The sequence below is a fragment of the Tachypleus tridentatus genome, chromosome 2 (assembly GCF_004210375.1).
Source record: "Tachypleus tridentatus isolate NWPU-2018 chromosome 2, ASM421037v1, whole genome shotgun sequence".
NCBI classification, from domain to species: Eukaryota; Metazoa; Arthropoda; class Merostomata; order Xiphosura; family Limulidae; genus Tachypleus; species Tachypleus tridentatus.
Genome location: NC_134826.1, coordinates 2,138,181 through 2,165,370, shown reverse-complemented (window position 1 = coordinate 2,165,370; position 27,190 = coordinate 2,138,181). Strand labels below are relative to the sequence as shown.

Below are 27,190 nucleotides of genomic sequence, written 5' to 3'. Positions count from 1 at the left end.
CTTACCAAAAATGACATCGCAAACTGAAGTTATCCAATTTATAATAACTACGTTATAAACACCCTATAGTAGTTCGAATTCTAAAGATATATGTATACTGATATATTAATTTTATATATAGTATGAATTTCAAAATTGTTTCTATTTATTAGACCCTTTGTTGTTGTTTTATATATATATATATATATATAATTCAAATTATAAGATTTTTTAATATAACAAACGACACATAGCGACATATTTGTAATTTATTTTTTTAGGAAAATGGTTCCGTCGTCGTTAAGGTTTGTGAAATCAGCATCAAGATATGTAACTTCAGGAAAAGTATCTGTTTTTCAAAACGGACTGGTTAGTTGTTGAATGTAGTTTTTCACGCTGTTTTCTTTATATCGTCGTTACTCGAACTTCTGTTTCAATACTTAACACATTATTTCTGTGAATTGGCGATGTCGGCATGTGAGTTTAATGACAGTCTATAAAGTTTGACTTAGGCTTAGAGCAATTTATTTTTTATATTTTGGGATTGTACAATAAAAATATAGAGCATTGATTTCATGCCGTTAATCTGTAGTCTTTAGAAGCTACAGATTTATCATGTCACTGAAAGCTTGGCGAATAACGGTTGATGTTTAAATATTATGTGAGGGAAACATCACTTATGATGATGTAAAGAAAACAAATTAATGCAGGACGATATGCGACTTCCCGGAATGGAGAGGGCACACAGAAGAATAATATAAATATACCTCTTACATTTATAATGATGTTGATTAACGTTTAATAGACACAATATAACTTTTGTGCTACAGAGAAGAGCTTTAAGTAAATATGTGCATTAAATAAATGCTCATATTACTATCGTATATGACCTTATTTGTTTGTCTTCTGCATAAAAAAGATTCTTGGTTTACTCATCCTCTTTGATGGCTTCATACTTCTAAGCTACAAAGGTAATCTGATCTTTTGTCAAGCCTGACATTGCTTGTTGGTTAGAGTGCTCTTGACTTGCAGTTTGAGGGTCGAGAGATCAAAATCTGTTGCTGAACATGCTTTTCCTTTTAGCTTTTTTTATTGATGGCTGATACAAATATGCCTTTAGTAGCTCTGCACAAAATTCAGTGAATGATCATTTCTTTTGTGTTAGATTAAACTGAAAAATCTGTTCAAACTACCAAAATTTGCACCATGAAATCATCAACTTTGGTATAAAATGTAACAAAAAAGGATTAAGGTTTCCAGTGATCTTGTGTATATGACGTATCTCAGTTTTGTCAAGAGTAACTATGAATAATAACCTAAAATCATCACTTTAATACACTATCCAAGCCTTAACAGTTTGAAACACTCGAGAGACAGCACTTCCTAATTTTGTTTCTTCCTTAGAAAACAAGTCTTTATGTTTTCCTTTATTATTTCTTAAGTTTTTAAACGAAGTATTTTAGAATCTTGTTTATAGACTTTAATTAGTAGTAAGGGTATCAGCCACAATACATTAAGTCTTAACAAAGTTTGAATAAAAAAATGTTTTTTCTCATAATTTAGTTTATTCAAAATTACTATAAAAAGAAATATTAAAATATAGTGTTTGGTACTGCTGTATGTAGTACATAAGTGAAAGTGTCTATCTTGATTTTCTCATTTGTGGGGTTAGTGAGTGTAATACCCCATTGTATTAGGCCATCCCATGAGTAATGTCTGAAAATTTAATACAGAAAGTGAGTCATCATTTCTGTCTTTGTAGAAGGTTTTAATGACTAAAATATGTTGTAGGACCTGTATAAAAATGTTCAGACAAATAAAAGAAACTAACCCAACTATATTTTTTCAGAGCATTAATCAAATAAACCTTCATGAAGATGGATGTGTCTGAGGAGCACATTAGGCATATAATACTTTATGAGTTTAAAAGAGGCAAAAGTGCAGCAGAAACTACACAAAACATTCAAGGTGTTTATGGTGTGGAGTCTCAATGAAAGTAAATGTAGAAGGTGGTTTCACAAGTTCAGATCAAGTGACTACAGCTTAAGAGATGTGCCACGTTCAGGTTGTCCTGAGTTTAATGATGACTTGCTGCTGGCTGAACTTGATGAATATTTTGCTGTAACAACTGAAGAACTAGCGCAGAAGCTAAATTTAACCCATTCACTATCATCTGCAACAGGTTGGAAAGGTGTTGAAACCTGGTAAAAATGGTCCCCCATGATTTGACAGAAGCCAACCTTAGAGCAAGAGTGGACACTTGCACTTCTGTGCACTCTCGTGAACATAACTCACCTTTTTTTGGACAGGTTAGTGACCAGAGATGAAAAATGGATATATTATAAAAATGTTAAGCACTGCAGACAATGGCTTAGTGCAGGTACACTGGCTACAGCACAGCCCAAAATATCTCCATCCTAGGAAAGTCTTGTTAAGCATTTGGTGGGATATTGTTGGTGTAATCCACTTTGAGTTGCTGCCACTCAATGTAACAATTACATCAGACTTCTATAGTCAACAGTTAGAGTGCTTGAATGTTGCACTGAAAAAGAAGAGGCCTGCTTTGATCAATTGTAAAGGTGTTGTGTTACACCAGAATAATGCATGGCCATATAAGCAAAGATCACATCTTTAAAGATTGAAAAGCTAGATTGGGAAAAACTTCCACATCTAGACCTTGCCCCATCTGATTATCATCTATTCCAAAGTTTGCAGAACTATCTTGATGGAAAAGAGTTTGGAACACATGAAGATGTTAAAACTACCCTCTCTACATTCTTTTCCTCCATACCCCAAGAATTTTATAGAAGTGACATTCAGAAGCTTGTGAATCATTGCAGGAAGTAATTAATAATAATGGAACATACATTATTGATTAAATAACATTAAAAGTGTTTGAAATCCTTTCTCTTTCTGAACCTAAAATTGGACATTACTTAAGGGATGACTTAATATATTGGGAATTACAGTTAAAAGATCATTCTTGATGACGAGAAACCCACTTGCAATAAAAATGTATCTCAGAATGGCTTTTATGGGTATTAACACTTTTATTGATAAGGAGAGAACTTTATTTCGACCTTCCTAGGTCATCTTCAGGTTAAGGTTTTTCTTAACCTGAAGATGACCAAGGAAGGTCGAAACGTTGTTCTCTCCTTATCAATAAAAGTTTAAAAAATCAGTTTAATTTAAACATCAGTAAACAAGTTATTTTTAAATATGTTTCTTTTAAATGAACAAGTTTCAGTTTATGACTTTATCTATTTAGAATAGATCATGTTTAGTCACAGTATAATGATAACTTAGTGTCATTATTAAAACAAATGTAAATGGAATACAGAGCCTTAATTGAAGTACAGAACAATGTTTTGACCTACTTAGGTCATCTTCAGGTTAAAATGTTGTTCTGTACTTTATTTTAATTAAAGGTTTAATACCAATACCAGCTGTCGTGAGAATACATTTTTACTTTAAATGGGTTTCTCGTTATAACAGAGTACAGAGTTATTTACTGTATGTATTCCAACATTTGTTAAAATACTAACTTTTTGTTTATTTAAATGTATTGTAGGTTAAAATTCAGATGATTGAAAGCTGAAAACCTTTATTACTTACTGCTATTATGATTTTTTACTGAGCACATGATAAGCAGAAAAAGACCATACATTTGCACATATATATACACACTACCACAGTTTTGCATATGAAATCCATCTAATCTGTGAAAACAATACTGTACAAAAGAGATCCACAGAAACATAAAAGTGTAAAGGTATATGACTCATAGTAATATGTATAATTAGATTACAAAAAACAACATATTATTCATTTTTAATAACAGCCCAATGCTAACCACAGTTGTAAAATTTATAAATATATAACTGGCTAATTCTAAAGTTAGTTCAGTTCAGCTTTAGAATGAGTGCCAATGGAAGAACTGTTAATTAGCAAGCAAGTCTGTGGATCTTTTACAGTTGTGTAATAAAATTTGATTTAAAAAATCTTGTGGAGTGTGCAATAAATATTCTTTAATCAGTATTATAGATTGTTCAGCTGTCTATTATAATCATTTATTACAGTCCATTATTATCTTAACAAAATATACAGTTGATGTTGTAGGTATATTCCTAAACTAATATGAAATGCTACTTTGATGATTTTCAGAATTTCTACTTCTAATAGGTTTCTCCCACCTTCAAGCAGCTGCAGTTTGTTAGATGGAGAAGCACTACACCCTTAAACACAGTTATTCTTTTTGTTCCACAGCAGGAAGCGTGGGTGGTGGAACGAATGGGCAAATTTTGTCGTATCCTTCAACCTGTAAGTGTTTATTATGATACCATACAAAGACGGGTTTTCAGTTAACAGCCTGTGAACAGTCATGTTAAAAAATTGCAAATACATGTGAACATTTATGATAAAATGGTTCTTTGATTAAAAGTTGTTTCAAAGATTAAAATATTTTTTTAGTTACCTTAAAAGTTCAAGATCTAATAATTTTTGAAGAGCTTTGAACTTATTTTAAAATTCATGATCTAATAATTTTTGAAGAGCTTTGAAACTTATTTTTTATTTATATTCATTGTGAAAGTTTTTTGTGTGTGGAAAAAGTGAGATAGTTGCTCCAGTAGCATGCATTAATATAAATCATTTTAACTGCAGTAAGTTATAGAGCTAAGAACTAATTTGAGTTGATTAGTATTGTCAATTACCTGTCAGCATTGATTATTTTGATAACCACATAAAAGAATCAATTAATTGAAATTACAATTAAATAAACTCCTACCATTAAAATAATCTGTTAATTAAAATTAATGATTCCAGTTAATACTGATTTTGATTTTTCCAATTATGCACATAATCAAAATATTATGATTATGGTTTCTCATTGTTATTTATGATTAATTCAGAGCCATCCAGCTTAGTTGGTTATTGTTGCTAATCATGATAAAAAAAACAACTGATCAAAGTTACTGTTTCCAATTATTGAAGTCTGATTTTGAGGACAATCGGTTAGTTGAAAGTAACCAATTTATAAGGCTAGTGGGTAATTGATTGTCAAATTGCCCAACTCTGTTGCATTGTGTTGATGTAAACCATAAATAAACAAGTCAATGTAGCAGAATTTCCACTGAATTTTTAAAGTTTTTTTGAGTAAACATTCATGTCAAACATATTTTCATCATAGGGACTCAACATATTAGTTCCAATTGTGGACAAAGTGAAATATGTTCAGAGCTTAAAAGAAATAGCAATTGATATTCCAAAACAATCTGCAGTTACTTTAGGTAAGTTTTTCTTAACCTGTGATAAAGTTTGTTACACTACACTTATAACTTATAAGACAATATATAAATTGTATTTGATTAATTATTAAATTAAGACTGTACTAGCTGGTTAAAAATTCTGAACTTAATTATGTTACAAATTTCAAAGTTTCGTGACACCAGAAGCTTGCTCTATGAACTGTGAAAGCTAGTCCATATTAAGAGTAGAATACTTAAAAGGTTACTGTTAATTACAGTATAATTTTGGATCTAAATGCACTACTTTTGTTCTAAACAACTACCATATCTTAGATCTGATTCAAGATCAGGGTTACTTACATTTATGGAAATTAAAGATGTGAAGTACAATAACAAAGTGTGAAATTATTGTTATTTCTTTTACAAGTTTCAACTTTTACAGTAAGGAATAATATTTTTGAAGCAGGTATGACATTTTGACCTCTGGTATGGTCATTCTTAAGTACACAAGGCTCACCTAACAAGAACAAGATTTTATTACTGTGACAACAATTTTGAAAATTTTGTGAAGAAATTCGACATTCAGAGCAGTCATCACTGCTTCTGCACTTGTTGATTTCAATGAAAATTTAGCATCTGTGAGAAATGTAGTTGGGATTACACTCTTTACAATATATATGTAAGTAACGTAAGCAGCAAATGTGAAAATCTGAAGACCACTGGAGTCCTGCAAAGTTATATGGTGAACAGAAACTTTCCTATTTAAGTTTGAACTTCTGCTATATGTCTCCTGTTGTATTATGACTTACTTCTAGTTCATTACTCTTTGTTAATATTAGTTTAAATGTACTAATTTTGAAGTTTAACACTTTTACTTTTGGATACTATCAAGTTACTGAGGTACCTATCTCTTGTCCAGGTTATGAACTTAAAAAAATGTTAGGGTAGGTACTATAATAAATTACACAGAGATCTTAACTTTCACACAGTTTATTTATAACATACCAGATATTACAATATTTATTATTACCTGAACAAAAGTGTTGTATAAGCTTTAAAAATTCTCTACACATGCATATGGCCAGGTGGTTAGGGCACTTGAATCACAATATGAGGGTTGCGGGTTTGAATCCGTACCAAATCAAACGTGCTTGCCATTTCAGCCATGTGGACATTTTTATGTGATGGTTTGTTCCACTATTTGTTGGTAAAAAGTAGCCCAATAGTTGGCATTGGGTGGTGATGACTACTTGTCTTCCCTCTAGTCTTTCACTGCTAAATTAGGGATGGCTAATGTAAATATTCCTTGCATGGCTTTGTACAAAATTCAAATCAATCAACTAATCAAACAAACACTGTGCATATAATTAAAACATGGTATTTATTGTGTGGTAGTCAAGGTGACATTATAGGAAGAGGTAGTGGCTGTAGGTGTGCTTTGTTACTTGCTTTCAACACCCAACTTTTAATGTCATTCTACACTATTATGAATTAATTGATGTTTATTGGCTGTAGAAATATCTTGTGAGATGGAGTTGTAAGGCCAGTGGTAAAAGTAGGAAGTGATTACAACTCGATAAATGGCTCTTCATATCAATCTTATGGTAGCTGTGGGAGTTGAAACTTCAGTTGAGTTTATGTACTATTGCAATAGATGTGGCTGCATTGTCCATTGTATTTCTTCAGTGCTGGTATACCATCTGTTATATATATATATGATACTTGCATGTTCTTCCCCACACTGTGTATGTTATAGAAAATATAATAAAGTTTTTTCAGTGTAAGAATGTGGTACTATCTATGAATGTAGTTAATAAAGGGTGTGTTTAGTGAAGGCTTAACTAATGTTAGGCTTGAGACATAATGACTGTGATTACAATTCTTTTGTTTTATTCTGTATTTAAAGAAATACTGTATGATAGTAATTTGACTGCAGATTTCAGCTGGTTATTATTAATCCTTTTGTGTTCTCTGTATGTATTGTACATCTAATTTTCAGTTATATTATTTAATCAAAGTATAAAATTTTGGAATTTACTTTTGTGTTTAGTCCCAAGTATACCTGTTTTCTAACATTTTCATGAATTTAAGAGTAGAACTACTTCAGACACAACTGGATTAAAACTATTTTAAACCTCTATGAAATGTCTTATTTCTAGTTACTTATTGTAATAAAATTTATATAACTAAATATTTTTATTTTTAATAATGTGATATTTACTGGACCGTATAAAATGCATATTTTTTTTTTAGAAGGAGTAAAACGTTTTTTAAAGATATATTACGAGAGTAAACTTGCTTTGCCGGACTATTCTAATTTCATGTTTTAAAGTGTTTAAAATGTTTTCCAGATAATGTAACTCTAAGTATTGACGGGGTTCTATACCTTCGTGTTGTTGATCCTTATAAGGTAAGACAGTATTGTTAAAGTTTGTTCTATTGAAGAGTTTTCTTTATATATATTGTAAAAGAACAAAAATCCTATTGTTTCTCTTCCAGTTCCCTGCCCTTGAAAATTGTTGTAATTATAATTATTTTCTAATTATAAATTAAGGTGCGTAATGGACAATTAACTGTGTATTATAATGAGTTTTTAGTACTGTATGCAATGCATCAGAGTAATAAGAAATAGACTTGTACAAACTAATCATAGCTATGATTTAGGAAATTAACTTATAAAGACAAGTACTTCTGTTTAGAGACATATTGCAAACTTAAGGATCTAAATTATGTCAGGAAGAAAACAATATATAAACTGATATAAAAAAAAACAAACATTCCTGGTTTGATTATTCTGCCAATTGAATAATCAAAATTAATATTAAATCATTTGTCACAAAATATAATTAATAAAATTAGGGATTCTGATTATTCACATAGTTGGAATAATCAGATTGTCGTTAATGTGTTTGTTGGTATGTACAAAGTAACATAAAGGGCTATCTGTGCATTTTAATCTTATAAGTTTTTTTTCTTATTACATTTTTTTTCAAATGTGGTGATATAAGTGGGGTAGGGAATCATGGTTTGAGAGTCTTGGGTTACATTCTCATTGCTACTAAACTTGCTAGCTGTATCTTTGTTACAGTAAAGGTACTAAAGGTATCTGCCACTGTCACTATTTTTAAACTGTTGACCAGAGGGACGACAAATGGCTGATAGCACCTACTGCCAGTAATTTGTTTTTCTTTTCTTTTTGAATTGCTGACTAGAGGGAAGAGATATGACTCATAGCACCCACTGTCAACGTTTTTTTGTTTTAGTTTTTTTTGCACTGCTAAAAGTAGAATGCTGCTTGGTGACTGTAAATATGTTATGATCTTATTCAAGTGTAATACTGAACAGTCCAACATTTATACATGAGGAAAGAAGCCCAACCCTCCTTCATTTTTATATTTTTCGTACCTAATATAGTAACTTTTATACATGGTAAAGAAACGTTTACTCAGAGGAGCTCTCTCTCTTTTTGTTTTGTAAAGTTAAATAAAAACAACAACCACATTAAGTATGGTTAAATATTTAATAGAAATCAAAAGTAACTTTTACATTTGGAGCTATTTAAACTATAACATAAAAGTGTATTAATAATTTTACTGGAAAACAAGTGGCATAAACTCTGAACTTTAACTGTTACAGTGAAACACAACAAAGGTATAAAGAAAATTACATGACCATAAGTTGGTTCTCTGAGTTACCTCAGCATCAGGTGTGATACAGAGAAAGAAAATAAAGACATTTAAATTTTTCTCTAGAACAGAACTGGCCCTGCACAACCAGGTGGGTTTAGGCGTTTGACTCGTAATCTGAGGGTCATGGGTTCGAATCCCTGTCGCACCAAACATGCTTGCCCTTACAGCCATGGGGGCATTATAATGTGACTGTCAATCCCATTATTTGTTGGGAAAAGAGTAGCCCAAGAGTTGGCGGTGGGTGGTGATGACTAGCTGCCTTCCCTCTAGTCTTACGCTACTAAATTAGGGACAGCTAGCACAGATAGCCCTCATGTAGCTTTGCATGAAATTCAAAACCAAACAAACAGAACAGAATTGTGTGAACTATGTGATAAACAACAGGTCAAAGCCAGTGAGGTCTACAAAGAACTATAGGATGTTGATTATCCATTTTTAAAACGTAATAAGTGGCCTCCTACTGACTTAGTGGTAACTCTGACCTAGCATGCTAAAATTTAGGTTTTGATACCCACAATGAACATAGGAAAGATAGCCAGTTGTGCTGTGCTTTAGGACAAACAAACAAAACTAGAAAATATAACCAATAATGCTTATTTGTGCTAAGTGACAAAGTAATTTATTACAAGGAGTGTTAAAATAATATATAAGAAATAATGTTGAATGGTATTTTGTGAGTGAGTTTAAACACTTATCATATTACAAACAGTGGATTTCTTTTCAATTATCCATCTGTATGTTTTTGTAATCATTATTAATAATCTTAGACCCACATTTCAAAACCTTACAATTATGGCCAGATGTGGTTGAACAAAATGCAGTCTTCATCTCAAAGTCAGATATTAAAATTAAATTCATAGTATTTCTCAGTATACAACATGTTTATTGTTGAAAAATCTTTTTAAACAACTTAAATGTTTCAAACAAATAAATGTTAGATTTACTTGCTCATTTGATCAAGTATGTGTCTGAAATGTGACTGAACAGATGCCAATGGCAAATTTTGAGTACTGTTAGATATTTAGAAATTTTGTCTACAAAAGATTTTTAAGACTCATTATGAAGTATGTAACTTAAGTAAATTGGTATTGTTATCTTTGCAGGCCAGTTATGGAGTGGAAGATCCAGAATTTGCCATCACACAGTTAGCTCAGACAACAATGAGGTCTGAGCTTGGTAAAATCAGTCTAGACAGTGTGTTTAGAGAGAGAGAGAGTCTTAACATTGGTATAGTAGGTAGGTAACCTACAACTGTTATTGCATTATGATTCTTGCATAAAATTTTTAGATAAAGTAATACAACCTGAGAAACGTGTTACATATGATATTGTGCTTCTAAAATCTAGGATAATATTTGTATTTCTCTTTGTTTATTTTTTTACAGAAGCAATAAATAAAGCCAGCAGCTCTTGGGGTATTGATTGTCTTCGATATGAGATTAGTAAGTATTATTTTCTCTTTTTGTGTGAACTGTTTGTTATGTAATTAAATGTATTTTTTATGAAAGAGTGTATGTGGTGATGAAACCATTAAAACTTGTGGAATTGTATCTGTCACTATAGAATGAAGTACTGTAAAGTTAGGTCAAATCCTAAAATCAACGTGGAAATGAAAATATTTAATTCAGTGTACTGTTCTTATATATAAAGGTTACAATATTTCATCAGTTGGTTCCCATGTCATTAACAATATTTTTGGCTGTCATATGTCTAGAAGTATCTTTTTGAAACATTTAAATGTTAAAGAAAAACAAACCAATCAAATAAAGGAAGAAATCAGCTAGTTTCCTATACTACTGGAGGGGTTTGGGGCCATACTTTGAGGTGGGGGCAAAAAAGTTTGACTTAATAATTGTGAATGTTTAGTGTGTACTATATCTCACAAAGAAAAAAAGTGAGAGGACCTGTGCTTGTGTGTCACATCTTAGAAGTTATATTGTAGCAGGTAGAATGTTTGGTTTCTTAACTTATCTCCTCTATTTTTGCTACTCAAAGTGAGACTTGTACATGATACTAAATGTTGTTTTTAGTGTAATTGCATTGATAATAAAATTAAATTTAGGTTTTTATTATTAATTTAGATTTCATACTTTTATTGAATGAGTACATTTGTGAAAGAATTTTGCTTCTAGTTAAAAGTAATTTGTTGTCTGTTGAGGATAACCACCTTGAAGAGAATAGAAGGATTTATTTCTGAATGGAATAATTCTTTCTATATGTTATTGTTTTTTTCATCCATAAATATACACTAACCACTATATTTCACCTTTTAGGGGATATAAAATTACCCGAGAGGGTAAAAGATGCAATGCAGATGCAAGTTGAGGCAGAGAGGAAAAAACGTGCTGCAGTTTTAGAGTCAGAAGGTATTGACATCATTATCATATTATAATTTAATTTAAACTTTATGTACATGCACTTAAAGCAGAAGGTAACAACATCATTATCATATTATAATTTAATTTAAACTTTATGTACATGCACTTAAAGCAGAAGGTAACAACATCAGTATCATATTATAATTTAGTTTAAACTTTATGTACATGCACTTAAAGCAGAAGGTAACAACATCATTATCATATTGTAATTTAGTTTAAACTTTATGTACATGCACTTAAAGCAGAAGGTAACAACTTCAGTATCATATTATAATTTAGTTTAAACTTTATGTACATGCACTTAAAGCAGAAGGTAACAACATCAGTATCATATTATAATTTAGTTTAAACTTTATGTACATGCACTTAAAGCAGAAGGTAACATCAGTATCATATTATAATTTGATTTAAACTTTATGTACATACACTTAATACATTATGTGTTAAACTGTTTTGTATCAGCTTCTGTGGTGTTGCTGTATTGTTAGAATTGGCTCAATATTTTGACAGAGATGAACATTAATGCCATCTCAACAATGTGCTGTCTACAATGTTAGAAATAAAACATTTGTTTCTAGAGTGTTAAAAACACATGTAAGTTATGAGAATGTTATCTCTTGACGTTGAATGTAGTTTGAAAATGACAATAAATTATTTGTAATAATTTACATACCTTCATCTTTATTGTGTAGTATTAATATGTTTTGTAGTAATATAGTTTTGGAACAAGTGATATGTATCTTCTAAAATACAACTAATCCATCAACAACAGTACATTCGCTCTTTGTACTCTTCCATTATATATGTTGTTGCTATATATTAATTATAAGTGAAACCAATAAAATATTGAATCACACAACTTTTTTGAATACATGAAAATCAAGTTGAAGTAGGGTTTAAATCTGGGACTCTACGAATATGATACATAATTTAGTTGACTGAGCTGATTTTTGGGATAAGAAGACCAATTTGAGTTGTTTTGAAGAGCAGAACTAGAAAATTCCGTGGTTTAACACCATTATAGAGACTGTGTGTACACACTATCTGAGTCTTATGTTTTATTATAAACCTAACTTTTCATAATAATTTGTTTTATTAACTTAGGTATTAGAGAAGCAGATATCAATAGAGCAGAGGGAACAAAAAAGGCCCGAATCTTAGCTTCTGAGGCACAAAAAATGGAACAAATCAATCAAGCCCAAGGTAAGTTAATTAATATTCTAATAAAATATACTCTTGTAACTTAAATGATATTTCGTCAAAGACTGTGAGCTTTAGATTTTCCCTTGGTATATTTTTTTTGACTATACAATTTGTTAATTTTATGTATGCAAGGTATTACAGTGAACTACATGCATTTATGTTGTTTTACAAGTAATTAGAGTTTAAAATATTGTAATACTGTAATGCACATATTCATTGATAACTTGTATTGTCTGTAAGCAAACTGCTTAAAAAAATCTGAGATATATATTGTAGTTAAATATGTGTATTCTAATCCCATACGTTTGCTTAAACTTTATCAATCAAGAACAAAGAACTAATTGAAAAGCATCTACAGAAGATACAAAACTGGTTAAAGTTAAAGCAAATTATTACACAGTTTAAAATAAGGTTGTTGAATGAAAATATAACCAGATTTATAGTTTATACAGGCTTTTAACTTCCAATAATAATAAACTAATTCAACAGCATCCACATAAGATACCAAACTGGTTGCAGTTTAAAATAAGATTGTTGAATGAAAATATTACCAGATTTTGATCCAACATAGCCAGGTGGTTAGGGCACACGACACACAATCTGAGAGTTGAGGGTTTGAATCTTTGTCCCACCAAACATGCTTGCCCTTTCAGCTGTGGGGACATTATAATGTGATGGTCAATCCAACTAGTTGTTTGTAAAAGAGTAGCCTAAGAATTGGCAGTGGGTGGTGGTGATGACTGGCTGCCTTCTCTATAGTTTTTTACAAGTAAATTAGGGAAGTTAATGTAGTTTTAAAAACTTCAAAACAAACAATTTTGGGATTTTTGTAAAATTTCCAAAGAATTGTCAAGTAGTTTCTTAAAATAAGGGCTGTAATGAGAAATTGAATTATATAAAGCAAATCAAAGTTTCTTTATTGTTTAAATATCTGTTTAATCAATGTTTTTCTAGCTGTATATTATACAAGTTCTGTTTGAAGCCAGTTTTTCCAATGTAACTTCATTTTGATCATCAGCATACCTCCAAATGAATACCCATTACTTCCATATGACTTTTTTAACACAGTAAGTGTTAATTAAATGGAAATATTTTTGTAGTACTTACAGTGAAGGAAATGTGGTACTTCTTTCACTCTTACCTGGGTAAGAATGAGTAGGAATACTAAACAGTTAAATGAAATCAAAATTGTCTAGGACCACATTTTACACTAGGTTACAGGGGTAACCTTAGTGTATATTTAAAGTGCCAGAATGAGTGTTCAATTTACACAAGTTGATTAGTTTTTGAGAGGGTGTTTTAGAGATTTCAGTGTGCATTGAACTAAATGATCTTTTTATTACAGTAAAAGTAAATGGAAACTTTTTATTACAGTTTAGGGTTAGAAGTATATTCGCATGAACAAACAAAGTTTAGTGCTGGGTTGTTACTGTAAGTAGATTCACAGGATATTAAAAGCTGATTTATCTTCAGAAAAAGGATTTTTCAAGCTCTACAAAAGAACCTCCTTGTTCACATATTTGCCTTTAAGCAAATTATTATGCCCTCTAAAGGTCTTGAAAACTGGGTTTTGGTTAAAGCTAAATTCAATACAACTTAGAAATATATGCAGTGAAAATACTGTCTGAAATCTCCAACAGTGAGAGTACCAATGTTATAATGAAACAGAATTATGTGTCTTATTAAAGAGTATGTCACACAAACAGAAGTTCTTAGACGAAAGTTATTACTTATCATGTGATGGGATTGCAGAGCTGTTCAGAAAAATGTTTGTGGGAAGTGTTGTTGTATAGTGTGTAGAACTGACATTTCCCTTGATGTGGAATGATTTAGGATCCTGCTTTTGAAATATCTTGTTTGAAAGAACCTGGATGGGATTCTTCAGGCACTGTGTTGAATAATGATTATACTAGTAACTCTTGAGTATGAAAACAGTGTGATCTCATTATCAGATTGGAGAGAAGTTCACAAACAATGTGAAGTTACCTGTTTACTGTTGAAGTCATTACTGACATTATTAGAACAGATTCACTTTCTTCTAAACTTGAAATCTGTTTGATAGACTTCTAAAAATATTTTAACAGGACTACCCTTTAGACCGTATTATCTACTGAGAAATCTACGTAGCCCAAGTAATTGAGGCTTCCATTTTTATAAAGCAGTGTTGTCTCAGTACAATATGGAAAAAATCTCTGTTTATTGATGTTGAGAAACAGAACAGTTAATACGCTGGCATGGAGATCAGAAAGAATCTGTTTCATCCTTGTTGTAAAAATGTTGTCTTTAAAAATGCCACCATAAATATGAGAAGATATTTAAAGACTGCGACCAAATATTTTCAGAAGAAATTATTGCCTCTTGTCAATGATCTGCTTATGGAGTATGCAAGTGATCATCTTCTAATGCCAAAAAAAAATGAAATAATGGAGTTAGAAAAGCATAAACAAAGAAAATGTCATACTGCCAAGTTTTTTCCTTTACAGAAAACATACCAAGTGCCTAGTAACCAATTTTATTCATAAGAGCCCAATGCTTTATAAATGTTTTCTTGTTTTCAGAATGACTTATCTTAACTTATCTGACAAAGAAAATGTCATACTGCTGAAAAAACTCTCGATCAATATGTTTGGTTTTGCATAAAATGCATTTAGTTTTAGTGCAGCTGTGATTATAGTGTTTCACATCAAGTAAAAAGAAAGTCCACCTCCCACCAAATGCACATGCACCAACACCTTTTAAACTACGTTAAATATGTTTTTATGTAAAATAATTCTTCACTAAAATTAGCACAGTGAAGGGCTTGGCAAAAGTTGATGGGGAAATAGTTTCAAAAATATCTTTAACATAAACTAATCAAACATTTGTTCTCATAATGTGTGCATGTTCAAGGTCTGAAGAATGAATTAAAAAGGCCCAAAATAAAGGGGAGGAAAACAGAAGATTAAGATTTTTAATTTGATTGAACTAGTGGAAAGCTTGGGGGAAAGAAGAATAGCATTTTAAATTTGATTGAACAAGTGGAAAGCTTGGGGAGGAAGAAGATTAACATTTTAAATTTGATTGAACAAGTGGAAAGCTTGGGGAGGAAGAAGATTAACATTTTGAATTTGACTGAACTAGTGGAAAGCTTGGGGGGAAGAAGATTAACATTTTGAATTTGACTGAACTAGTGGAAAGCTTGGGGGGAAGAAGATTAACATTTTGAATTTGACTAAACTAGTGGAAAGCTTGGGGAGGAAGAAGATTAACATTTTGAATTTGATTGAACTAGTGGAAAGCTTGGGAGGAAGAAGATTAACATTTTGAATTTGACTGAACTAGTGGAAAGCTTGGGGGGAAGAAGATTAACATTTTGAATTTGACTGAACTAGTGGAAAGCTTGGTGAGGAAGAAGATTAACATTTTGAATTTGATTGAACTAGTGGAAAGCTTGGGGAGGAAGAAGATTAACATTTTGAATTTGACTGAACTAGTGGAAAGCTTGGTGGGAAAGAAGATTAACATTTTGAATTTGACTGAACTAGTGGAAAGCTTGGGGGGGGGAAGAAGATTAACATTTTGAATTTGACTGAACTAGTGAAAAGCTTGGGGGGGAAGAAGATTAACATTTTGAATTTGACTAAAGTAGTGGAAAGCTTGGGGGAAGAAGATTAACATTTTGAATTTGACTGAACTAGTGGAAAGCTTGGGGGGAAGAAGATTAACATTTTGAATTTGACTGAACTAGTGGAAAGCTTGGGGGGAAGAAGATTAACATTTTGAATTTGATTGAACAAGTGGAAAGCTTGGGAGGAAGAAGATTAACATTTTGAATTTGATTGAACTAGTGGAAAGCTTGGGGAAAGAAGATTAACATTTTGAATTTGACTGAACTAGTGGAAAGCTTGGGGGAAGAAGATTAACATTTTGAATTTGACTGAACTAGTGGAAAGCTTGGGGGGAAGAAGATTAACATTTTGAATTTGACTTAACTAGTGGAAAGCTTGGGGGGGGAAGAAGATTAACATTTTGAATTTGACTGAACTAGTGGAAAGCTTGGGGGAAAGAAGATTAACATTTTGAATTTGATTGAACAAGTGGAAAGCTTGGGGGGAAGAAGATTAACATTTTGAATTTGATTGAACTAGTGGAAAGCTTGGGGAGGAAGAAGATTAACATTTTGAATTTGACTGAACTAGTGGAAAGCTTGGGGGAAAGAAGATTAACATTTTGAATTTGACTGAACTAGTGGAAAGCTTGGGGGGGAAGAAGATTAACATTTTGAATTTGACTGAACTAGTGGAAAGCCTGGGGTGGAAGAAGATTAACATTATGAATTTGACTGAACTAGTGGAAAGCCTGGGGGGGAAGAAGATTAACATTTTGAATTTGACTAAACTAGTGGAAAGCTTGGGGGAAGAAGATTAACATTTTGAATTTGACTGAACTAGTGGAAAGCTTGGGGGGGAAGAAGATTCACATTTTGAATTTGATTGAACTAGTGGAAAGCTTGGAGAGGAAGAAGATTAACATTTTGAATTTGACTGAACTAGTGAAAAGCTTAGGGGAAGAAGATTAACATTTTGAATTTGACTGAACTAGTGGAAAGCTTGGGGGAAAGAAGATTAACATTTTGAATTTGATTGAACAAGTGGAAAGCTTGGGGAGGAGGAAGATTAACATTTTGAATTTGATTGAACAAGTGGAAAGCTTGGGGAGGAGGAAGATTAACATTTTGAATTTGATTGAACTAGTGGAAAGCTTGGGGAGGAAGAAGATTAACATTTTGAATTTGACTGAACTAGTGGAAAGCTTGGGGGAAAGAAGATTAACATTTTGAATTTGACTGAACTAGTGGAAAGCTTGGGGGGGAAGAAGATTAACATTTTGAATTTGACTGAACTAGTGGAAAGCCTGGGGGGGAAGAAGATTAACATTATGAATTTGACTGAACTAGTGGAAAGCCTGGGGGGGAAGAAGATTAACATTTTGAATTTGACTAAACTAGTGGAAAGCTTGGGGAAGAAGATTAACATTTTGAATTTGACTGAACTAGTGGAAAGCTTGGGGGAAAGAAGATTAACATTTTGAATTTGATTGAACAAGTGGAAAGCTTGGGGAGGAGGAAGATTAACATTTTGAATTTGATTGAACTAGTGGAAAGCTTGGGGAGGAAGAAGATTAACATTTTGAATTTGACTGAACTAGTGGAAAGCTTGGGGGAAAGAAGATTAACATTTTGAATTTGACTGAACTAGTGGAAAGCTTGGTGGGGAAGAAGATTAACATTTTGAATTTGACTGAACTAGTGGAAAGCCTGGGGGGGAAGAAGATTAACATTATGAATTTGACTGAACTAGTGGAAAGCTTGGGGGGGGAAGAAGATTAACATTTTGAATTTCACTGAACTAGTGAAAAGCTTGGGGGGGGGAAGAAGATTAACATTTTGAATTTGACTAAACTAGTGGAAAGCTTGGGGGAAGAAGATTAACATTTTGAATTTGACTGAACTAGTGGAAAGCTTGGGGGGAAGAAGATTAACATTTTAAATTTGATTGAACAAGTGAAAAGCTTGGGGAGGAAGAAGATTAACATTTTGAATTTGATTGAACTAGTGGAAAGTTTGGGGAGGAAGAAGATTAACATTTTGAATTTGACTGAACTAGTGGAAAGCTTGGAGGGGAAGAAGTACAGTGTATAAGAGAAGATCTATGACAGGAGAGAAGTAACAGTTTGATTGAAATTAATGTCAGCAGAGAATTTCTTTGCAGAAGAAGCTAAGGAAAGGTTTTAAGAGATGCCAAATTGGATGAAGCAGGTATTTCTCAGGGACTTAACTGAAGTAACAAAAACTAAGAGAGGAAACAAGGCAGAAACTAGGAAAGTAAAACAGAAAACTTAGGTTAATAATGATGTTAGTTGATCTTTGAAAGGCTAGAATGTACTGCCAACAAAGATGTGGTTTATTGGTCAATGTTATATAAAATTTTGGCAACTTTGACTTACATCACTATGTTGTTGTTGTTGTTTCTAATTTTGACTATTAATTTGTTTGTGATTTGTTTAATCTACTTGCTTGGAAAAGACTTAGTGGATTCATGCCCTTTCTGTTGTTGTTCTTTAAAGTTTACAAATCAAGAGTGGATTTTTTTTCTGACTTCATACCAGAAGTTGGTGTTACGATAAAATGTTTAATGGTGAAGTTATCTGTTTATTCATTAGGGAAACTATTGTGCATAAGTTTTATAACAATATAGGCTGGACTGGATTGTTCCTAAATGAGGTAATAGTTTTTCTTTTCATTTGAATAGCAGTTTCCTTGTTTACAAGTATACAGTGAAAGATTACTATAGTAAGTTGCTCCTTACAAATAGCTTGCTAGACATCTCGTCCTCCACTGGTACAACGGTAAGTATACAGATTTACAACGCTAAAACCAGGGGTTCAGTTCTCCTTGGTGGACTCAGCAGATAGCTCGATGTGGCTTTGCTATGAGAAAAACATACACAAGTATAAAACATGCTAGACATCTTCATTAGAAGTATTTTTGTTTAGTGATTTTCCATCTGTTTAAGAAGTCATGGTTTTAATTATAAAGGTGGAAGACATTTAATTTTGTAATCTTTATTTTATAAACTGATCCTAACTTTTTTTTTTTTTTTCCTTGTGTCATTCAAGTATTACATGTGCAATGTTAACCAATGCTGAAGGTTCGGGGGAAAAACTGGTTATGAAGCACAATAAGTCATGTCTGTGAATTTATTTATTGCTGTTTTGTTAAAAAGAAAAACATTTCTGTTTACAAACTGTATTGTAAGAAAATCTTAAATACTCAGTAAGTTCCTAAACATAGCCCTAAAAATGATTTTAAAGTAAGTCCTAAATTAAATGATTTGAATCAGCACTTGTCCCATACACACACACAATTAAAAGGAGTACAATAGAAATATAGACTAGTCCTAAAATAATCCTAATTGTTTCATTGTTCTGATTTAGCATTGCACTCCTTTCAACTGCATACGAGTCCTAAATTTTAGTCAAGATGTATGACAGTCTGAATATATCTTTAAAATTGTAGATTTTTGTTAAATAAATATGTAAGATATACACGTATGCCACATCTCCTCATTCTAATTTTACTTATTACAACAACATAATCTGTGTTTTTTCCTATGTTTAAATAAATAAAATTTTCATTATTAATTGTGTAGTTGGTATTCCTTAGGGTCTTTGATATTGATGTATTAACTCTGTAAAAATGTGTCTTAAAAAGAAGAAAGTTCAAATATAGGTAGATAAAATAAACATTTTAATGCATATAAATTTTACGAATTATTGTCTTAGATTATTTGAACAGAAACTTTGGAATGTGTCTTTGAGAAGCTTTGTTTTATCTTTATAAACATAGGTCTTGGCTGTGCCAATTAATGCTTCCAATCATTTTGAAACTTGTGAATTAATAAAGTTATCTTAAGTGTTCACAAGTTCATTTACATTGTGAAAGTTTTGAAGATGTTATTTTAAGCATTTCACACACGTGTGAATAAGTTTCATCTGTTTCATGTCAGGTGAAGCTGCAGCCATTCTTACATGTGTGAATAAGTTTCATCTGTTTCATGTCAGGGGAAGCTGCAGCCATTCTTACATGTGTGAATAAGTTTCATCTGTTTCATATCAGGTGAAGCTGCAGCCATTCTTACATGTGTGAATAAGTTTCATCTGTTTCATGTCAGGTGAAGCTGCAGCCATTCTTGTATGTGTGAATAAGTTTCATCTGTTTCATGTCAGGTGAAGCTGCAGCCATTCTTACATGTGTGAATAAGTTTCATCTGTTTCATGTCAGGTGAAGCTGCAGCCATTCTTGTATGTGTGAATAAGTTTCATCTGTTTCATGTCAGGGGAAGCTGCAGCCATTCTTACATGTGTGAATAAGTTTCATCTGTTTCATATCAGGTGAAGCTGCAGCCATTCTTGCAAAAGCCAACGCCAGATCGAAGTCATTACTCTTTGTTGCTGAGTCATTAAAAAAACAGGTAAGATATATTTACTTTTCTGTCTGTAAACAAAACCATTCCAAAACAAGAATTTTTTTCAAACCAAGACGTATAACTTTAGTTCTCTAGTACACACCTATGAATCAGATTATTAAATTTAAGTAAATGCATAGCTCCAGTGCTGTTTTACTGGACTACCAAACTTTGCTTTCAGTACTGATAAATAATTATGTTATTTCTCTTCCTTTACTTTAAGACAGCTGAATTATAATTTTCAATGACTTACTAATCTGGAAATGTTATCCTATTAATCTGAGTATCCATGAGGTGAAATAATTGTTACACACTTGAATGTAATTGTGGCAAAAGGTTTTGAAAGAATGAGTTCGTGCTTTCCATATTTGAAAACCAGTTTTATCACATGAATATGTTTTCACATTGATTAAATTTGTTTTTTTCAGATGTTTACAAAAAACAACAACTATCCTTTGAAAATTTATGAACACTGAAAATGAGTGTTTATCTGAATATTAATTTTTGTTGCTGTTTTGGTTTACTGTCTTTGATGTTATACTTACACTCTGTGTCAGTATATGATAGAAACTTATCTCACTGACACTTTTATGAATTTAATAAATATTTTCTCCAGACAATTTATGTAACTGGAAGTTCTAATATTTTATATTTTCATGAATAATAATAATTATGGCTTGTCTCAAAGTTAAGATTTTCTTGCCAAATTTGTAAGATGATAAGATACAGAACAAATTTCTCAAAGTTTTGTGATCTCATCAGACACTTTCTACTTAAAATGTTTGTGTACAGTGTTCTGTGATAATGTTTGCTTGTGAAAAATCACCTTTGTAACAACCAGAAGTTCTTTTTGATTAGATATTTTTAAACAACACATCCCTCATGTATACATTAATGATATATTTTCAGGTATTGGTAGTTTACATGATAAATTTGAGGCAACCTATTAATGAAATACAATAACAATTGATCAAAGAATAACATTATTTTGGGTTGTAATTTATAGTATGGCATGGATGCTGCATCTCTGGTTATAGCAGAACAGTATGTAAATGCCTTCAGCAAATTAGCTAAAACAGGAAATACAGTGTTACTTCCAACTAACACAGGAGATATATCAAGTATGGTTACTCAAGTAAGTAAATGTATTCTGTTACTTAGAGTGTTTTTATCAAAGTCCTTGTCTGCTAAATATATCTTTTTCTGAGATATGCTTGAGGAACTTGTACCAGGTTTGTTATTTGTGTAAAGAAAATACAACTGGATCCACAATAAAAATATATATTAAAGGTCCATGAAGTAATTTGATTTCTCAAAGATTTGTGTGTTTGAAGTTTAGTTAGACTGTGGATTGTAGGGCAAACAGTAAATGTATTAAAATAATAGTTGTAAGTTTTTTTTCACAGCCCAGCTCTTGTCACTAATGTAATTTTGTGAACATTTTGTCCAGCAAAGACTATAAATTAAATCATAAGTAAAAATTAATAATGCATTATAATAGAACAAATTTTAATTTGTGTAATTTATTAATATTTACTTGCACGTAAAACTGTTCTTCTAAATGGTCAGTATTGGAAAACATAGTTACATTGGAAATATGTTAAGTCAAAACAAACTAGGAAAAAAACTATAATGTTTTCCATGTTCTAACTTGTTACTTACCTTATAGTTATTATGTGTATTATTTTAACTTGATTTCTTTTTTGTGTGTGATATAGAGTTTATCTGACACATAATGTTTTTAAACATTTTGACTACATGGATTTTAAAGATGTCTCACATGAAATTAAAGTTATGCAGTTATATGTTTTTGTCATTAAAATGGCAAAAACTACTACTAAATTATTTATTAAAGTTTCCACATATTAATTAATTGTAATAATGCCAATAGCGAAATGTTTTCCATTTCTTTCTGGTATACAATTTTGAAGTAAAGTTCAACTGAAAGTTTTTGTGTCTTGAAGCTGCTTATTTGATAAGTTAGTCACCTGTTTTTAAAAATTTATTTCTTACATAATTCTCAACCCATGGTATTTCAATGTTACTTGATTATTAGGAGAGGCCATTTTCATACTTTAATAATGAGATCTAGTTTCACAATTAGGAATGGTGGAGAACTGTTCATATATTTTGATAACCAAACAGGGAGATATTCAGATTTTAATATTTTTTAAAATAGTTGAGAGTGTTAACTGGTTAAAATAGGCAGTTTCTTCTTGTACTAAATCACACAACATTCAAGTTACAATAAATGTATAAGTGTGTGTGTGTACTGGATAGCCACTTCATTGAAACCAAGAAGCACATCCGTAGGATTCTTCATTTAGTTAAATGAGTAAAGCTGCTGGTCAGGAGATGTGGTAAATGAGTGGTTGATCCTTAAAGTATACAAAAGTAAAGTAGTATTATGTTTAGTTTGTTAGACAATTGGTAAAAACAAGAATTTCTTTAACTTTTCAAAAGGCATAATAGTGTATACCTTTGTGGCAAGAACACCATTATAAAAGATTATTTATTTAACTAGCTCTTTGAAGGCACATGCTATCAGGATTTGTTGAAAGTGGTGGTAAAGATGGTAATAACTACTCAATGTTCGTTGAAAGAGGGAAAAAACAATGGACAGCTTTGTAAGCAGAGCATCATAAGGTTTACCTACTGGTACATGTGTGCATTAAATAAAAGTCTGGAGATACAGCTTTTGAGTGGATTGTTTAATTGTATTACAACATTTCAACTCCTTCTGGCCATCATCTAGTAACTGTTGTTTATTTTGAGGGTAATGAATACTTACTTTATGATGACCACATGAGTGGTCAGAAAGTTGGAATAAAGTAATATGAAATGAAATGTTCATTAACGCACGAGCCCTGATTTAGAACTGTGCATCATCCTGTTTTTATTAAGTAATATGAAATGAAATGTTCATTAACACACGAGCCCTGATTTAGAACTGTGCATCATCCTGTTTTTATTAAGTAATATGAAATGAAATGTTCATTAACACACGAGCCCTGATTTAGAACTGTGCATTATCCTGTTTTTATTAAGTAATATGAAATGAAATATTTATTAACACAGGAGCCCTGATTTAGAACTGTGCATCATCCTGTTTTTATTAAGTAATATGAAATGAAATGTTCATTAACACAGGAGTCCTGATTTAGAATTGTGCATCATCCTCTTTTTATTAAGTAATATAAAATGAAATGTTCATTAACACACGAGCCCTGATTTAGAACTGTGCATCATCCTGTTTTTATTAAGTAATATGAAATGAAATGTTCATTAACACACGAGCCCTGATTTAGAATTGTGCATCATCCTGTTTTTATTAAGTAATATGAAATGAAATGTTCATTAACACACGAGCCCTGATTTAGAACTGTGCATCATCCTGTTTTTATTAAGTAATATGAAATGAAATGTTCATTAACACACGAGCACTGATTTAGAACTGTGCATTATCCTGTTTTTATTAAGTAATATGAAATGAAATGTTCATTAACACAGGAGTCCTGATTTAGAATTGTGCATCATCCTGTTTTTATTAAGTAATATGAAATGAAATGTTCATTAACACACGAGCCCTGATTTAGAACTGTGCATCATCCTGTTTTTATTAAGCAATATGAAATGAAATGTTCATTAACACACGAGCCCTAATTTAGAACTGTGCATCATCCTGTTTTTATTAAGTAATATGAAATGAAATGTTCATTAACACACGAGCCCTGATTTAGAACTGTGCATCATCCTGTTTTTATTAAGTAATATGAAATGAAATGTTCATTAACACACGAGCCCTGATTTAGAACTGTGCATCATCCTATTTTTATTAAGTAATATGAAATGAAATGTTCATTAACACACGAGCCCTGATTTAGAACTGTGCATCATCCTGTTTTTATTAAGTAATATGAAATGAAATGTTCATTAACACAGGAGCCCTGATTTAGAACTGTGCATCATCCTGTTTTTATTAAGTAATATGAAATGAAATGTTCATTAACACACGAGCCCTGATTTAGAACTGTGCATCATCCTGTTTTTATTAAGTAATATGAAATGAAATGTTCATTAACACACGAGCCCTGATTCAGAACTGTGCATCATCCTATTTTTATTAAGTAATATGAAATGAAATGTTCATTAACACACGAGCCCTGATTTAGAACTGTGCATCATCCTGTTTTATTAAGTAATATGAAATGAAATGTTCATTAACACACGAGCCCTGATTTAGAACTGTGCATCATCCTGTTTTATTAAGTAATATGAAATGAAATGTACATTAACACAGGAGCCCTGATTTAGAACTGTGCATCATCCTGTTTTATTAAGTAATATGAAATGAAATGTTCATTAACACAGGAGCCCTGATTTAGAACTGTGCATCATCCTGTTTTATTAAGTAATATGAAATGAAATGTTCATTAACACACGAGCCCTGATTTAGAACTGTGCATCATCCTGTTTTATTAAGTAATATGAAATGAAATGTTCATTAACACACGAGCCCTGATTTAGAACTGTGCATCATCCTGTTTTATTAAGTAATATGAAATGAAATGTTCATTAACACACGAGCCCTGATTTAGAACTGTGCATCATCCTGTTTTATTAAGTAATATGAAATGAAATGTTCATTAACACAGGAGCCCTGATTTAGAACTGTGCATCATCCTGTTTTTATTAAGTAATATGAAATGAAATGTTCATTAACACACGAGCCCTGATTTAGAACTGTGCATCATCCTGTTTTTATTAAGTAATATGAAATGAAATGTTCATTAACACACGAGCCCTGATTTAGAACTGTGCATCATCCTATTTTTATTAAGTAATATGAAATGAAATGTTCATTAACACACGAGCCCTGATTTAGAACTGTGCATCATCCTGTTTTTTATTAAGTAATATGAAATGAAATGTTCATTAACACACGAGCCCTGATTTAGAACTGTGCATCATCCTGTTTTTATTAAGTAATATGAAATGAAATGTTCATTAACACACGAGCCCTGATTTAGAACTGTGCATCATCCTGTTTTATTAAGTAATATGAAATGAAATGTTCATTAACACAGGAGCCCTGATTTAGAACTGTGCATCATCCTGTTTTTATTAAGTAATATGAAATGAAATGTTCATTAACACACGAGCCCTGATTTAGAACTGTGCATCATCCTGTTTTTATTAAGTAATATGAAATGAAATGTTCATTAACACACGAGCCCTGATTTAGAACTGTGCATCATCCTGTTTTTATTAAGTAATATGAAATGAAATGTACATTAACACAGGAGCCCTGATTTAGAACTGTGCATCATCCTGTTTTTATTAAGTAATATGAAATGAAATGTTCATTAACACACGAGCCCTGATTTAGAACTGTGCATCATCCTGTTTTTATTAAGTAATATGAAATGAAATGTTCATTAACACACGAGCCCTGATTTAGAACTGTGCATCATCCTGTTTTTATTAAGTAATATGAAATGAAATGTTCATTAACACACGAGCCCTGATTTAGAACTGTGCATCATCCTGTTTTTATTAAGTAATATGAAATGAAATGTTCATTAACACACGAGCCCTGATTTAGAACTGTGCATCATCCTGTTTTTATTAAGTAATATGAAATGAAATATTTATTAACACAGGAGCCCTGATTTAGAACTGTGCATCATCCTGTTTTTATTAAGTAATATGAAATGAAATGTTTGCTAGCATGAGCCCAGATATCATGGTGCAACAGATATCACACCTGCAACATTGGACAATAAATATTTCTAACAGTACTTGTCTACATCAAGTAGTTCTTATTGTGACAATTTGAAGTGTCTTTGTGATTTCTCAAAATAGACATTCAGTTACAGGTAGACAGTGAATTTTTGGCATTTGGTTTATTTGGAATTTAAGCTAAGGAACCAAAGAGTACATTAGGTTTTTTCTGGAAGGTCATTTGGGGAAGGGGTCCTCGTGAAGTAGCCAGCCAGTATATGTCTGTCACCATAAGGTGTCATATTTTATTTATTTTGTAATAACATTAAATCTTTCCAGAGTTTGATGTAATTGTTTTACTCATTACTAAAAACCATGAAACAAACTCTTAAAATAACTTTACATTTTGTCACATGCATTACTTATGAGCCATGCATTTTGCTGAACAAGTGATAATGGGAAAGATTAGGTGTCTACATTCTTCATGAATCATTTCTTTTCATCATATTTTAGTGATCAGAAGAAACGTTTCCAGCTAAGATAAATGTTGCAATGTATGTTTTAAAAGTCGTATGTGAAACACCTGATTTCCTGTGTTAATTGTTCCTATAGGCAATGAGTATTTATCAGAACTTGTCATCTACCAAGGAAGTCAAGGAACAACTTAAGATTCCAGAAGAAGAAAGTATAGAACCTCCTATTCAAGATTGGGAGAGTATATTAGTGATAAAGAGGAAGAACCAGAGGAGTATATGGCCCCACCTGCAAACCCTCTAGAAACAAGCCCTGGTGGGACAAATACAAAATATTAGTTATTAAGTACATGGGAACTTTATTAAAACTAACAGATGTTTGTTAGTTTGTAGACCATGATATTGATGTGTTTCATTATAGATAATGATTTCATTAATAAAGAAATGTTATCTTATTCACTGCTGGTTATTTAATAAAAAAATATTTCTATTA

At 31.5% G+C, this 27,190-nt stretch overlaps 1 protein-coding gene across 3 annotated transcripts; it reads left to right on the top strand.

Moving 5' to 3' along the window:
• The first annotated feature begins 222 nt into the window (after nt 1-222).
• On the top strand, nt 223-27,190 carry LOC143237253 (stomatin-like protein stl-1). 3 transcript variants are annotated; one of them, XM_076476309.1, is made up of 11 exons: nt 223-348; nt 4,162-4,299; nt 5,168-5,267; nt 7,577-7,635; nt 10,018-10,150; nt 10,299-10,355; nt 11,187-11,279; nt 12,396-12,494; nt 20,427-20,506; nt 21,507-21,635; nt 26,837-27,190. In XM_076476309.1, the coding sequence occupies exons 1-11, from the start codon at nt 265-267 to the stop codon at nt 26,999-27,001; spliced, it is 1,137 nt and encodes a 378-aa protein (XP_076332424.1). In that variant the 5' UTR covers nt 223-264; the 3' UTR covers nt 27,002-27,190. The 3 variants fall into 3 exon arrangements, with proteins under 3 accessions (XP_076332424.1, XP_076332432.1, XP_076332431.1); XM_076476317.1 differs by having other exon boundaries at nt 246-284; XM_076476316.1 differs by having other exon boundaries at nt 247-456.